Source organism: Polypterus senegalus, chromosome 9, assembly GCF_016835505.1.
Source record: "Polypterus senegalus isolate Bchr_013 chromosome 9, ASM1683550v1, whole genome shotgun sequence".
NCBI lineage: Eukaryota > Metazoa > Chordata > Cladistia > Polypteriformes > Polypteridae > Polypterus > Polypterus senegalus.
This window is the reverse complement of record NC_053162.1, coordinates 32629088-32644958: the sequence shown is the minus strand read 5'-3', so window position 1 is coordinate 32644958 and position 15871 is coordinate 32629088. Positions and strand designations below refer to the sequence as shown.

Sequence of the window (15871 nt, the reverse complement as noted above, 5' to 3'; positions counted from 1 at the left end):
GATCCCACAGGCATGTATGTGTGTCTGTGGAAATTTAGCATCATGACAAGCCCAATGGTTAATGCAGCAGTAAGATTTTCTAACAAAAGAAAAATGTGTGGCCATGTAGGCTGTGTGCCTACTAAAACAAGCTAACAAACTGAGGTCAGCCCACTGAAATTGGCTCTGGTGTTATAATAAAAAAAAAAAAGATTAATTACTGGGCTCTGCCAGCTGTCAGCATCTGGTGTTACTACACATTAAAAGACCAGACAATTTGGGTCAAGACACTGAAGCAGGCAAAGTGTTGTATTAAGTGTCAGCTCACCAAAACAGACCTGCTAATATGGCTATGCTTATTTAGACAAGCCCATGTGTCGTCATCTGAAGGGACTGGTTGCTACTGTTTGCCTTTTGAAGCAAGTCGTGTATAGATATTTGCCATCCAGTCACCAAAGCAAACCACACAGCTGGAGTGACCAGGATGTGCGTCAGCAATTTGGGACAACCCACAAAAGCCGAACTGCAGTCAGCCCACAAGACCTGGCGTGGTAACATGGTTCTGCCTTCTTGTGTAGGCAAATCTCTCTGCATCTTGTGCAACTTCTTTATGTGAACATTCATAACTGGGATGAGGCCACTGATGCAAGGGGTTATGTCACCTTTTTGGTCTCGACCCTCTACGACAAGCTTCTCTACTGGATATAGCCCACTGATATGGATCGTTTCAGTAGTGGGTATTTGAGCACCTAAACAGACAGAGCAACTGGACTGTACTACAGCAAGGCAAGTGTTGTCAAACCACTGAATCAGGCCACTAAAACTAAGTAGGATGTGCTGAATGCAGCTCACTGAAGCTGACTGCATGTTGGCATTTGTTGCCAGCTGCACAGCAGAGGCTATACAGTAAGAGCCTATGGAAGAATGTTGGTATCTTCTGAGTGATCGAGGTCATGCTCGTAATTTGTGATGTCCTGCCTAAACACTGTTATGATCAAACCACTGACTGTGATTTGTTAACATGCGTCTGGAAAAGCTTTGAGATGATCTTCTCTAGATCTTTCTTTGTAAGCTGGTCCTGTGTGCTTTTTGTTTTGTAGCCATTGGATGTACCAGAGTGGGAGGGGTGATAGATTTAGTGGAGAGATTGTTTGAAGTTACCTGGTTTGTAGCAGCCTTACCCATGGAGCTGCATGGATTACCAATCTGATTCCCTGCTAGTCTTTCTAAGTCGTCCAAAGCCTGTAATTGTAAAGTAGTTAAGCTTTATCGTTACATGGCCTGGGCAGTGGGCCCAGGAGCTTAGCTGCCTATTGTTCTTGCTTGTGAGTTAGATGGCCATTTTAAATTACAGGAAATGAAAGTACTCCTTACTCAGTTCCCTTCAGCTGTGTTTACTTTGCCACCACTGGGTATACCAAGCCCAGTGGCCAATGGCTGTGTATGCTGGAAATGCAGGGTCAGTCAGCACACCCTAATAAAACTTTTAATGTCTTCTATTATACATCTTCAGCAAACACTATTGTTTATAGTGCCTTTTTATTCACAGGTTCTTTATGCTCTGTATGTATTTCTTTAATGTAAGCATTGGCTGGTTGAAAGATTTGCTACATAATGAGTCAGGGGCAAGCACTGAACTACTAAAATTACTACTAACACTTCAAACTCCTTAGCCACTAGAGGCCCACACTACCTGCCATCATGCTCATTTTGTGACCCCTGTTTGCCACACTTTTACCGCAGCAGTAACCAAATTGCTTTTTTTATCACCTGCCCAAATAGCACTACACACCTACAGATTCCTGTCTGTCAACTCTTAGCATTCCTTGCTTTTTTCTCTCTCCTTTCTCTGTAACTCTTGTTTTTCTGCCTTCCCATTTATTATAAAGACCCATTCCTCACTGCTACTGAGACTTTAATACCTCACTGACTGGGTTTGGGAGCAGTCAATACCTCTCCATCTGAGAAGACGGCCATCAAATGAAAACACTTTATGAAAAATTGCCTATAACTGAATTTTTTATTACGGACAATTGTAATGTAGGTGGTCATTGAATTTTCAGGAGGTAATGGAAACTGACATTGATGCTTCAGAAGCAGTGGGGAAGCTTTTCTGAATGTGCAGTAGTTAGTAATGTCCAATCCCCTTTGGTTGCCTATGTGACCTGACTGGTCACTCTCCCTGCCAGTGCTACAACTGACGAAATATAGAAACAAGTATAAGGTACACTTGTTACCGAATGGCATGGTATCTTATTCAGGGTTGGTTACTGCCTTCCACGTGAGGTTGATAGGATAAATTCCCGTTTCTTATGATCCAATAGCACAAGTAGTTTTAATAAATGGATTGGTGCATTTGAAATTTTTAACTGCATTTAGATAAAAGCTTATGAAGGTAAATTATTTCTTTTTCCCAATAAAGCTGCATGCAGATGTCCAATTTAGTGTGTTTTTTTTACATCTTGCACTATTGGTCTCTGGTGGAAGGTTAGATGAGAGACCAGGTACTGCTTCTGCTCTGGGTTGTTGAAATGTGCACTCTGTTATAGTTGTCACTGGCAGTGCTACAGTGGTCTTAGGTTCAAGGAGATGACCACCAATGAGTACAACAGGCAAACCTACGATTTTATACATCACCATCAAGTGTTGAACACATATATAAGCACTATTGTGAAAGCCTAGTCAGGTGGTGTAACACACTTTGTAGTTTTGCAGTGCATCTCCTTAGTCACTAAGCCACAATCTCCAGCAAAGAGGAATGCACTCCTGGGTAGACGTACTTGGACATAAAATTAAAGCTTTCAAGGGGCAACCCACAAAGCTGGGCTATGAACTGGACATCAGCTGTAGTGTGGCATGTGAAATATGGCCATTGTGTTGAAAGAGATGAACCACTGCTCTGCCCACTGCTGTCGGCACTGGTCTGCTGCTGCAAAGCTCCTGGTGAGTCAGCCAGAGGATCAAACAGCCGGTAGTCAGGACAGCTGTCTGGCTTCTTTTCCCACTCTGACTTGCTGAGGCGTCTCCTGTTGGCACACTCCCTTTTGAGCATCAGCCTGCCACAGAGGTGGCTTACAATTCAGCTCTTATTACAGACTCCCTAGTCCCTTCTTGTGACTTGATGAGATGCTGTCCATGGGTGCCATTAGCACTTGAACGGGCAAATTGAAAGTGCTGCAGTCTTTTTGACTAGGGTGCAGTCCTGTATTGATCATGGGAGGATGTATTGCTTTCGGCCTACCAGCCACTAAACAACCCACCCAAACCCCCATATTCTTCATTGAAACAATCCAGGCTTTGTGCAGCTCATGCTCTGTGTCCCTGGATGAATCAGACTGGACCATGAGGCGCGGCTTGCAGCGCATTCATCCCCTTCACTGCATGACGGCTGGACCAATCAAGAGGCTGATGGAGAGCCCTGTGGTTTACTCAAAGAAGCCTCTGTGCAAGGGGAAGGCAGGCTGTTGGCTAGACTGGCCGTAAACCCCCCCACACACCCCAGTATCGCCTCCCCCACTGAGTTTGCTGGAATCTGATTGTAGCCGTGGAGGAGGGGTGGTACATAAGGACAAGGGCGCTCCTTCGTGAAGCTGGCAGGCCTGCCGGCGAGGGGTTCTGCGTGTCTGACCTACTCTGCATATGTTTGTATCGCGGTGTCTGCGTGCGTCACTTTATCAACACACAACTCTCATTTGTACTCTTGTGTTTGTCCACATGCGTGTTGCCGTAAGGCATTTTAAGAATTTGCGTATCTGAGCACCCAACAGTGTGACTTAAATTTTAAACTTATGATTACTTTTAAAGGCTAAAAAGTTTTGGTTTCACTTTCTTAAAATTTCTATTTCTTGGTAACATAATACTTTTAGGTCTTGTCTGTCAATCCATATTGTAGATATGACGTCTAGACACATACTCTCCAATGGGATTGGGAGTTTGAGGAATAGAGTTGTACGTTGTCAGGGTATTGGAATCGCCTGTGATTTTACAGGCTTTGTCATTTATTTGTAATGGTTTTAAAGGTTGACATTTTGCTTCACTTCTTATTCTACATCCCATACCTGAAGCTGTTTCATGGAGATGTGGTAGGATATGTAGGTCCTAACAAACGACTTCAGCTTGGTTAAATTTCAACTGAAACTGCTACACCTGCCCTACTCCATTGTGAGCATCTAAATATATTTCAACACCTGCATTTGGGTTTGTTTGTGTAATTGTTTGTGTTTGCACATGCACACATGTGTCTGTGACTTTGTGAGCGTGTCACTATGTTGGATTTTATGTGTGAACGTGTGAGTGTCAATCCAACCCCTACCACATCGTTTTGTGAGTGTGTTTGCCTGGTGATGTGTGAGTGCATGTGTTTGTATCCCCCTACGACTTTGAGCATCTCCACAGCTCTGAGCACCCTTCTGTACAAGTGTGTTTCTATCTAACTGCAGGTGTTTGTATGTCTATAAGTACCTCTGTAACCAAAACGTCATGTGTGCTTCTGACTCCTGTACCTTTTTGTTTGTAACTGTGCACATCTTTTCTCTCTCTGACCAAATGGATACTTTTAGGTGTGTAAACATGAGGACACTGTTAGAAAGTTGTTAAGGGTAGATTTAACACAAATATTAGGAGGTTATGCTTCTAGCAAAGAATCAGAGACACGTGGAATAAACGGCCAAGCCAAGTGTGGTGGAGAGGAGGACTTTAGGGGCCCTTCAAATTTAGACAACCTAAGTGAGTAGGATGGATGAACTTTTTAGCCTAAATGGCCTATTCTCGTTACAGTTGTTCTAATGTGTGTAAGCCACTGGGCTTTGTGTCTCCTTTGCATGTCTGAGCACCACTGTTTGTGTTTATTTGTGTCTGACTATCTGTTTCATTGAGAGCTCAGTCTTGAAAGTGTGTTTCTAACCACAGGCATTTTTGCGTGTACATTTGAATCCAAAAGTATTTACTTGTGTAACTAGGTACTGTCAATGTCAATTTATTTGTAGATCACATTTAAAACAAAATCAGTAATGCTGTAGCCAAAGTACTTTACACTAAAGTATACAATAAGTAAAATAAATAGAATAAAATACAGTAAAACACAATACAAACCAGCAATAAATTGAAAACAAACAAATGACTGTGAGGAAGGAGACATCAACTTCACTGAAGTTCATGGAAAACTAGAAAATAGAAATGCATCTTAAGTCTAGTGTTAAACAGTTCAATTGAAGTTGAGGTAATGAGGTAAAGAATTCCACCAGATGAGGTGCAGCAGCTGCAAAAGCCCCGTCAGCCTTAGTTTTGCACTTAGTACAAGGGACAAGAAGAGACAGCTGACCGGTAGATCCAAGCTCTCTGGATGGCTGGTGTAAAGCACACACTTCAGATAAATAAGTTGGAGCAGACCCATGTACTGATTTTAAAACCACCAGCAAAATTTTAAAATCAACTCTGAAACTAACGGCATCTAGTGTAAAGAGATACAGAATCAAGCTTTTTTGCCCCAACCAAAAAACGGTGTGAAGATCTTTTAGTTTGTGCCTGTGCACCTTTGCACATCTGTGTGAGCACTTTGCTCAGTTTTTGTGCATCGTGGCCAATGCTTTAATTGTGTGTATCTGAGCACTGTTGCATGCATGTGTGTGTTCGTTTCCAATCCTGGTGGTGTATGCCTGTGTCTTTGTTTCTGTGCTTGACTTTTCGAATGCACGTGTGCTAATTTGTTTATGTGTTTATGTATGTATTTGACCCAGACATATTTTTTTGTGCATCAAAGGGTCATTATTGTCCTGTGTACAGGGTACAGTGAAATGCTTACTTGTATGTACTAATCAACATGTAACATGTCACCATGAACAGCGATTAGATTAAGCTTACATTGAAAATATTAGCATTATAGCAGAGAATTCCAAAATGATTTGAATTTGCCAAATGAGAGGAGATTGAAAAGGTCTCCAAATCCACCATGCATCTGTGATGGCTATTGAGTTAAAGTTCCGTTCATAAAAGGTGCTGTTAACCATGCTCCATTTTAAAGGCCTCTACGTGTTTGTGTGTCCAGCTCCAGTATCTGTTATCTTTACACCTCTGTGTAAGTGGATCATTTAGTATTGCATTTCAGCCCCTGTGTTTATTGTTTGTCTGAGCACCATTGTATGTGTATGTGTGTTTCCAAGTCCACTTACTTTGTAATGGTGTATACCTGGCTACCTCTGTCTTCGTTTGGGTGCATGTGTCTCTCTGAGCACTTGTGTTTGAGAGTTTGTTTCTATCTAATTGTAGCTATTTGTGTTTTGTTTCTCTGTTTAAGTATGAGGTGCTTCTTATTTGATATCTTTTAATTTGTGCCGACATACATCCGTGCATATCTATTACTGTGTCTTTTTTGTGTATCTGAGTTTCAGTGGGTGAGTGTGTGTGTTTCTCACCCCCTGATTCCTTTGTGTGTGTGTGCATCTGACCTTTGTTCCTTTGTTCAGCTCAACTAAATCAATTTAGTGGACATTAGTGGCAACAAAACCATTTCACAGAGTTTATACAGTATATTATTATGTAATTGCTCCAGATTTTTCATTAAAGGCCATAATAAACAAATATGTAGCGGGGGTACAATAACAGAGTGAAAAGCCATAAAGCAAATGCAGCACCAGCCTGTCAGACTTGAATTCATGAAAATAAAGCAGCAGTAGCACCAGTCCCTGCCTTGAAACATATTGCATGCTACAATGGACTTTGATTCATTTTCGATTACTGGTACAAGTTTAGGATTACAAGCCCATCTTGACAGGAACCAACCCTGGACAGGGTGTCAATCCATTTCAGGGCAGTGTAAGGGATATTTCAAGTCATTTTTAAGTTAATCCTCAAAGGAATAAGCAGCAGTTAATGTTTTTCAGTCCTGCAAAATGAACATCTTTTGATAGATAGATAGATAGATGCTTTTATTAATCCCAAGAGGAAATTTACAAATGATTTAGAAATGATCATAGACATAACTTTATTTGTGCCCAGGGGGAAATTTGGCTTCTTACAGATGCTCTTTAAATAAAGAAATACATAAATGGGTAGATAAGTAAATAAATAAATCTACACACACTTTGGTCTGAGCACACACCAGAATGACTATAAAGCAAGAAAATTAAAAAAAGAAAAGTTCTAACTTGACTGTCAAAGTTCCAGTGAGGTATTATACAGTCACATTGTTGTTGGTATAGAGAAACTCCCATAGCGTTTCTTGACACACTTCTGCTGAACGATTTGCTGGCTGATAGTCCTCAGTGTTGTTGTGTCAGAGAGAGGATTGCAGCATTTTTCAGAATGGCACTCAGTTTTGTTTTAAATCTCTCCTTCGCTACGACCTCCAGGGGGTCCAGAGTGTGTCCCATAATTGAGCTTGCCCTTGTAATTAGCTTGCTGATTCAGTGGGCCTCTTTTGAAGAGGTGTTACCAGCCTAACGCACTACAGCGTAGAAAATCCCACTGGCCATCACAGAGTTATAGAAGATATAAAGGATGTCAGTACAAACATTATAGGAATGCAGTCTCCTAAGAAAAAGAGACTGCTGTGCCATTTTGTATGTGGTTTCTCCGTGTTCCGAGACCAGCCTAACCTGTCATTAATGTGAACCCCCCAAGTACTTGTAAAAGTGGACCACTTCCACATCCTTTCCTGAATAGTGACCGGACATAGAGGCTCTTTGGCCTGGTGAAGGTCAATATGCAGTTCCTTGGTTTTGCTGATGTTAAGATGCAGAGAATTCTTGTGGTGCCCCATTGTTGCCTACTCAGTCTCTGAGTCTCATAAACTGCAATCTGCCAACAGATAGTCAATTATCCAGGACACCACAGGCTCATCCACCTGCATATCTCTGAGTTTACCCCTTAACAGAAGTGACTGGATGATATTGAAGGTACCTGAGAAATTAAGTAACATAACCCTCACAGTGCTGTCAGCTTTGTCCAGGTGAGAATAAGGCTCGTGGAGCAGATAGACAGTTGGATCCTCCACTCCAGTCTTTGTGCTGTAGGCAAACTGCAGTGGGTCCAAGTTTTATATCACAAGAGGCTCGTATAGTCCAGGACCAGTCTCTCAAAGGTCTTCATGATGTGAGACATAAGTGCCACTGGTCTGTAGTCATTAGGTGAAGAAGTGCCTGCCTTCTTTCGATCAGGAATGAATCAGGATATTTCACCAGTGGTGTCACTTTCTAAAGCCTTAGGGACAGACTGAAAAGATGACAGTGGATACCTAAAAGTTAAGAACTCGGACTGACTCCATCTGATCCCATAGTGTTTCCTGTGTGTAGCTTTCTCAGTTGTCTCCTTACTTGGTCCTCAGTTATAGACTGTCCACACTGATGGTCAAAGGTGGATTTGTCTCTGGCCATTCCAGTTAATATGGTATTAGATGTAGATGTTGATGTAGTAGGGATGGTGTGGGGAGACTGGTCATTGGAAGACAGTGCCAGTTGGAGGGAAATCTATTAAAAAGTTGGTTCAGGGCATTAGCTTTGTCCACATCCACCTCTAGCACCTGAGCCCTAGTTTGCTTGAGTCCAGTAATTATACCCAGTCCATTCCAGACATCCTTCATGTTATTCTATGGGAGTTTGTTTTCTAGCTTTATAAGCATCCCTTTTTTCACTCCACTTTTTTCTTTAGCGGACACTTCATGTCCTTCAGAGCCTCTTTGTCACCGGATTTGAATGCTCTCTTTTCCTTATTCAGGAGGCCTTATAGCTCCTTAGTAATCCGGGGCTTGTTGTTTATGCTGTGTCATAATAAATGACTCTGAGTATTCTCTTTGACATGCAGTTATGCACAGGACTGATTGTCTTCATTGTACCTTAGCTCTGATTTGATTTCTTCCATCATTTTGAACATCTGTATGTGAAAGCCACAGGAACACTACAGGTGCACTCAAGGTTCATTTGTCATTGTGCAAACCCCCCCCCCAAATACTGCCACAGGTTTAGGTAGTGGTGCTGAAGTGGCGGCATTATCATGTACTTAAATATCCCTGGTGTAAATTTTTCATTTACAACATGAATCAGAACAATATAGTGCACTGGGCTCCTTAGTCTGTCACCGTATACTTTAAAATATAATTATTCATAAACAGTATTACATCATAAAAGATGTCATTTACATAATTTTTAAAGTAATGATTTCTTCTTTATTAATTAATTTGTTAATTAACTACTTGATCAGTCTTAGTAAATACATATGGACAGGGATTCCCATTAAACTACAAAAAAAAAAGTATTTTACAAAATATTTCAATTAGTGAAAACCAGTAGGATTATGCCTGGGGTCCACATTCAGTTCTGTGCAGTCCAGGTTTGAGGTTGATTAGTACTGATTGATGATTGTACCTTCTTTTGAAAAAAATTCCAGGGGAGGATTGTGCTGGAATTGCGCATGCTTTTATGTAGCTACTGTATGCTGAGTGGAGAATTCAAACCAGCAATGGATGTCATCATCAAAGACGCAACAGAAAGATTGCAAAATATAAGTAGATATTTAAATTCAAAAACAGACAATGAAAGAATATTCCATACACTCTAAAATAATCAAGCCACTAATATTCTTAGAAAATAAATTTTGGAGTACCCACTGTATGTCCAGCCAGACAATGACAAATAAAATCTCTGAAAGAGAAGAACTCATCTTTTATTCCATAGTGTGCACAGGTAAATGTGGTGTCTGTGAAGATTTTAATAGCCTGTCACTGGCTCCAGTTAGCCGTTGACTTCTCTAGTTGTCTTGATGATTTTTTTTAAACAGTAGCAGGAAAGTAAGAATACAGATATGAAATTCATGTGAAAATCTATATTAAACCTCCATCTGTTACATTATAACATGCAAAATCCATGCATGACACAATAGCTATAAAGCTACATCCCATTTTTAGTTGTCATAAAGTTGTCTTGTTTTTAATAAGAAACCTCACTGGCCACCATTCACTTTTCAATAGAGAAATGAACATTTTTAATTTGCTCCTAAATGTGAATCTAATATATTTTAGACAGAGGTTGATATATTTGTATCTAGTTAAAACTCCAACTTTAAATGATATGTTACTTAACCCAATTACTTGTTTCATCCCCTCTTTTTTTCTCACTGTCCATTTCTGTCTCCCCATCTTCTCTCTGTTGCTCTCTATTCGGTTTCTCTTACTCTTGTTCCATCTCCCTCTTACATGCAAGCATAAGTCTATGCCCAGCTTGAAAATGGCAAGGTCACTCCTGCAGCTTTGGAGGATGCAGTGCGAGCCGCCTTGGCCTAGTGGATCCCGTCTCCCATCCCTCCTCCCTTCCACTCCCCCTCTCCTGAGGTGCAAACAGACACATTTGCAGGTTAACTGGAACAGCTGGAGGCACATTATTAGCTCCCCGCTGCTGCTCCTGTTTGCTTTCAGTCCTGGCAAATAATTTACGGCCGCCTGTCCGCTGACAATGCTGCCGTCCTCTTAGGAGGAATGCTGAGCGGAAGGACTCGCCGTAAATTGGGCGCGCCTTTTTTCAGCAGGGGTATCAAAACTTGGCCTCTTTTTTTTTGGTGGTGATGAAGAGTTGTGTTTGTGTAATTCTAACTTTCTCACAGATATCTGTTCTGTGGTGAAGTGGTGATGTTGTTTAACTCTGCAAAGAGAAAGTCTAAAAGTATACTTGAAGTTTTTTGCACCGGTGGACTTGACATTTTTGTTTATGCTAACTCCAGTATTTGCTACACGAGTTTGGGAAAAGAAAGAAAACTGTGATGGTCACCCTATCCCTTTTCTTTATACAGTCACAACTTCCCTTTTACACCCTTTATCATTTAACTGAAATGAAAGGCTTCCGAAGCAGCTGGGCCAGGTCTTGCCCATTCCAGTGATAACACTGTTGTGGGCTCCTGTGCTTGGTCAGTGGCATTGCTCTGCTCGCTCCGTTGCTATGGTAACAAGCCTTCAGCCTGGCTTTGGGAGACTGGCTGCCTCCCTGGAGAGTTCTGTATTGTCCTGACTGCCAGCAGCAGGCACCTGAAATGTGCAGATCAGACCTAATTGAGAAGATGCTGGGGTTAGCTGGTTCTTTGCCACTGGGGAAATAGGAGGAAGGGGCTGCCAAACTCCCCTAGGATTAATTACTTTCCAGTGTATTTTAACCACTGCAGTTTTTTCTGTGAAATATTATGGATGACCAAAGTAAGAAACAAAAGCAGGGTGGGGATTCTTTTTTCTAACTATAGTAGCCCTGAACTCACCTATGAAGTGCATAACCCGAAGATGATGCAAGCATTCAAGTGCAATACTACCAGACAGTTCAAATATAGAATAAATCTCCGGGAAAAACATTTATTTACTCCATGTGCCATCCCTCTCACTTCGGGGAATGATGTCTATGATCAGTCAGTCTAAGGGATGGAAAAATCTGTCTGAGATGAAAATGAAGGTCAGTGTGCAGTTAGCTATGGGGAAAATTATCTCAATGGTCTTTTCCTTTGGTTTATTGTTTCAGCATCTTTCCCCCCATTTTTCTGTGTTTTCCTAAAAGTGTATAGAATGAGCATCATGTTTTAGCGCACACATCTCTCCTGGTTCTATTTACTTCTTCTAGAAACTCTGTGGCTCCATTCCTTGTCAACATGGTCTGAATGTGATGAAATCTTCACACAAAATCTGTGGGAAAGCCACAGGAGCGGTGGACTAAAATGCAAGTTAACCGCAAAAGGCTTGTAACATTATGATTGTAGTTTTTTCAAAATATCTACCTTCTTTCTGTCTGTCTGTCTATCTGTTATATCGTGGCTGCATATCTATCTGTCTGTCTGTCTGTCTAATCTTCCATATCGATGTATCTATGCTGTCTTTTATATCTATATAGTAAAGAAGCAGTCAGGCACCATGGTCTAGTTGTTAAAGCATTGGAATTTCAATGATAAAGTGGCTGGTTATGTCCCTGCTACATAATAAAGACTACATCTTTGAAAGAATGAATGAATGACCAAGTGTAAGGCCAACCCTGAATGCACAAATATATGCCAGTTTAAAGTCTCCATGTCATTGGATCCTGTAAGGAAATAAGTTAGAGGGGGTATCGGTTTGGGTTTTGGTTAGGTAATTTACAATCTCCAGTTAACGTAATCTGCATGTCTTTGGAGGTGTGGGATAAAAACCACAGTAGCAGAGAAGACACATGGACAATAACTGAGCCTGGGATTTGAACCTAGGATGCTGGTTTTGTGATGTTGTACCATTTAATTTTGTCAAGTTGGGCTCTTGTTGTATAACAGTGCGACATCGCAGATCATTTTATCCAACAATGCTGTATGTTATTTTTATCATTAGGTCTGTCTGTTATGTACACTCACTGAGGAGATCATTGTAAAACACTAAACTCATTGTCATGTCCATGAAGCCAGTTTGAAATGACTGTTACTTTGTGATATGGTACATTATCATGCTGGGAGTAGCCATTCAAAAGATGGGTAAATTGTGCCCATGAATGATTGTATTTGGCTAACAACAATACTCAAACATGACAGTACTGTAGAGTAGGTCCAGCTTATAGTGTCCATGAACAGAACATGCTCAATGACGTTTGTTTCCTTGTTTGAAGTCGCCAGCATTCATCATTAAGAAGGAATTGTTTCTGTTGCTCTCTCAGCCAGGATTATCTTCTTGGGCAGTAATGTGGACACATTCAGCCACATTTCAATGTCTGGACCACACATTTAGTTTTAATTGTACTGTGCTCACTTTTTCACTGTTACTCATACATCTAAATCTCTAGTCCCCTTCCTGCTTTTTCCACTAAAATGAAATCCATACAGCATTAAAGTATCATCTTAGGATTTTAGCCAGTTGTCTGTTGTACCCAAAATGTCACAGCACATGAACTCACCAATGAGATGCAACAGCTCATGTAACTTGTATCAAAATGACTGGGGATTTCTCATTACATGGAGTCTGGCCAGGTCTGAATGCTTTCCACCTTACTTTTATCTTCGCTCCAGATCTTTGCCTCTTCCATCCTCTGACAATCTCGTAACTTTTATCCTTGCTCTAGATTTTCAGCCATTCCTTCCTTGGGTGATCAGCTCCTCTGATGGGGCATAACAGAGCTCTTTAGGTGGCACTGATTGCAGTGCTACCAGCGGAGTACAAGAATATTTACTATATCCAACATTACATTCTGTGGAAGGCAACTCCTTTGTGTCAATTATGTTGGAATATGGTTTTCTTCCATGAAGGGTGAACAATCAGGGAATGACAGATGGTAATGACCAGGATCTGGTCAGGGAAGGGCCATGTATTAAGTACAAACCAATCAAAAAGTGATTACAGTCTGCGTTTTCAAAAGTTTACGTTTACATCCATTGAATCTGCAGTGCTGAGTTGGTTCAGAAATATACAGCTCTGGAGAGCATTTTCAGAAGTCTCCCGTTTTGTCACGGTAGTGTGGACAAAATGTGAAAACGGAGGCTATAATATCTGAATTTTTAAAAACGAAAAAGTAGTATTATGGACACAGCCAGAATTGGCTCTTGAATTGGCTTCATATCCAGGATTATTGTGCCCGATGCTGCCGGGATAGCCACTTTGTGAAGTTTATGGGTTACGGTATATACAATTTACGTCCCATCTGTTTTCATTTTTTTTTAATTTTCCAAAACGCACAGGCAATTTGATGTGTTTTGGTGAGTTTTTTTGGGAATGTAACTGTAAACTATCAAAGTGCATATGCAAAACAAGTTTAGACAAATAATCCAGAACGGAGTAAAATCCTTTAAATGTCAAAATATTAAACATTGAAGGCCTGTCATGGGTTGCTTGAGAACAAAACCATATTATCTTGCTGCCCTCCATTGTCCTTTGTCAGTTTTAATGGGTAGACCATGTCCCTTTTGCTGTTTCTCAGCTTCCAGTAACTTGATATTGTCTGGATCTTTTGCAGAGGAGGGGATCAACCATGACTGTAAGCTGTGCAAGCAGACGTTTGACTCTCCGGCAAAGCTGCTGTGCCACCTGATTGAACACAGTTTTGAGGGCATGGGTGGGACCTTCAAGTGCCCAGTGTGTTTCACAGGTAGGGTGGGCTCTGTACAGGGATGAGGGAGGGACTCTTTTGAAGTGGAAGGCAATATGTTGTGGCTAAGAAAATGGGCTTGAAACCACAAGGCTGCCAGTTCAATCCCCACCTTTAGCTCACCATGGCATCCCTTAATCTGCCTGTGCTTCAATTGTTAAAAAACATGTTATAAGCAATGTTGATGAATAATATATTGTAACTCACCATTAATAAAGTTACAGACAGAATGCAATAATTATAATAGTGTGAAAGGTTCAGAACTAAGCAGCTGCTTTTGTAACATTTGCATCTCTCACAGTCTTTGTCCAGGCCAACAAGCTGCAGCAGCACATCTTTGCAGTACACGGTCAAGAGGACAAAATCTACGACTGTGCCCAGTGTCCACAGAAGTTCTTCTTTCAGACTGAACTGCAGGTATGTGGTAAGCTAGTAGATGCTCTGGAGGCCTAAGCTTTCTGAAGCAGCCATTGATTTGTCTTGAGCCTCGCTACTCCTCTCACCCTTTCTTTAACTGGGACATTGCTACAGATTGTCGGGTCTTGGCTGCGCTCACTGAAATCTGGATGTCAGCACGGCGTCTCAGAGAAAGACAGTATGATGATTGGGATATTGCCCGGCCTCTGTGTAGCAGCGCATTAATACTGCAGAGACATGGCCGTAAATAAGTAATGGCTCTGTGTGAGGCGACTGCCGGAGCGCTTTGTCAGGCAGTGGAGATGCTTTGTCTCTGCCAGCTTCCCCCCGCCTCCCTACCTCCATTAATACCCCCGTGCCGTGCTGTCACTCACATGCAGGATGGCTGATCTTTTCACTTTGTTGGTTTTAATTCTCCCCCTGGGGGGCTCTGGCGCCCCCCGCTTGTGTGCCTTTGTTTGAACACAGTTGCCTTCTTTGCTAGTAAATAGTTCTGCCAATGATTTCTGCGCGAGTGATCTCAAGAGAAATTCTGCAAAAGGTGTAGTGATGGTCCATCCTTCTGGAAGCTTGCTGTGGCTTCAGTTTCACAGTAAGGTGAAGTGGACCTGCTTTCATTGTTCTCTTTGGTCATGATGTGAAGAAGTGTATTGAGCAGGGCTCTTCTGTGTAAAGCTCAGGGTGTTGAAACCATCCACTCCTACATAGTGTGTCTGCGGTCAGGGATATCTTGTCTCCATTGTCTGGTCTGACTTAAGGAGAAAGTAAGCAAAATGTGGAAGTGGTTAACAAAGAAATGGCCTGGATAGAGAAGTGTCACCGGGGCACCTCAGCTTAGAGTCACCTGGTCATTTTCTCTGTGTCTCGTAAAGCATTTAGATGAGAGTTTATAATCTTCTTAATTCATCATAAAGCATGTGTGTCCTTAAGACATGGGTGGCACTTCAGTATACCCCGAGTTGTTCTGCTCACCACCACAGCTCCATTCTACCACAAATAATCTGGTGCTTCAAGTGCAACATAGTTGCAGGCCGTGCTGCCTTACAGATCCAGCATTTTGCATTCAGAACCATGCCAGGTTGCTCTCTGTGTTCACCCCATGTCTATGTGGATTTTACTCCTGTGTTTTAAAGACAGACATGTTAAGTTAATTGGTGATTTTAAATTGGCCCCATGTGGATGTACGCGCATGATCAAGCCTATGGACTGGCTCCCAGTTGGTTTCTGCCTTGCAGTTGATGCCACTAGGGTAGGCTCCAGCCCAAGCTGTAATTCGACCTGAACATGGCCTGAGAATATTCTGTCTGAGCCTAACCCAACCTGAACTACAGCACCAACGGTTTGAATCCAAACCCAGCTGAAATATGTACTCCACCAACCAAAGTCTGAATAAAATCTTACTTGCCAAATAGCACCTCATC

The 15871-nt window shown here is 41.7% G+C and overlaps 1 protein-coding gene across 2 annotated transcripts in view; it reads left to right on the top strand.

Annotated features, from left to right (window-relative positions):
- znf423 (zinc finger protein 423) overlaps positions 1–15871 on the top strand; it is a 144623-nt gene that overhangs the window by 124097 nt on the left and 4655 nt on the right. For both annotated transcript variants that reach the window (XM_039762864.1, XM_039762862.1), the window contains exons 6-7: positions 13902–14033; positions 14335–14450. In XM_039762864.1, coding sequence (XP_039618798.1) covers positions 13902–14033; positions 14335–14450 — 248 coding nt within the window. The remainder of the gene's footprint in view (positions 1–13901; positions 14034–14334; positions 14451–15871) is intronic.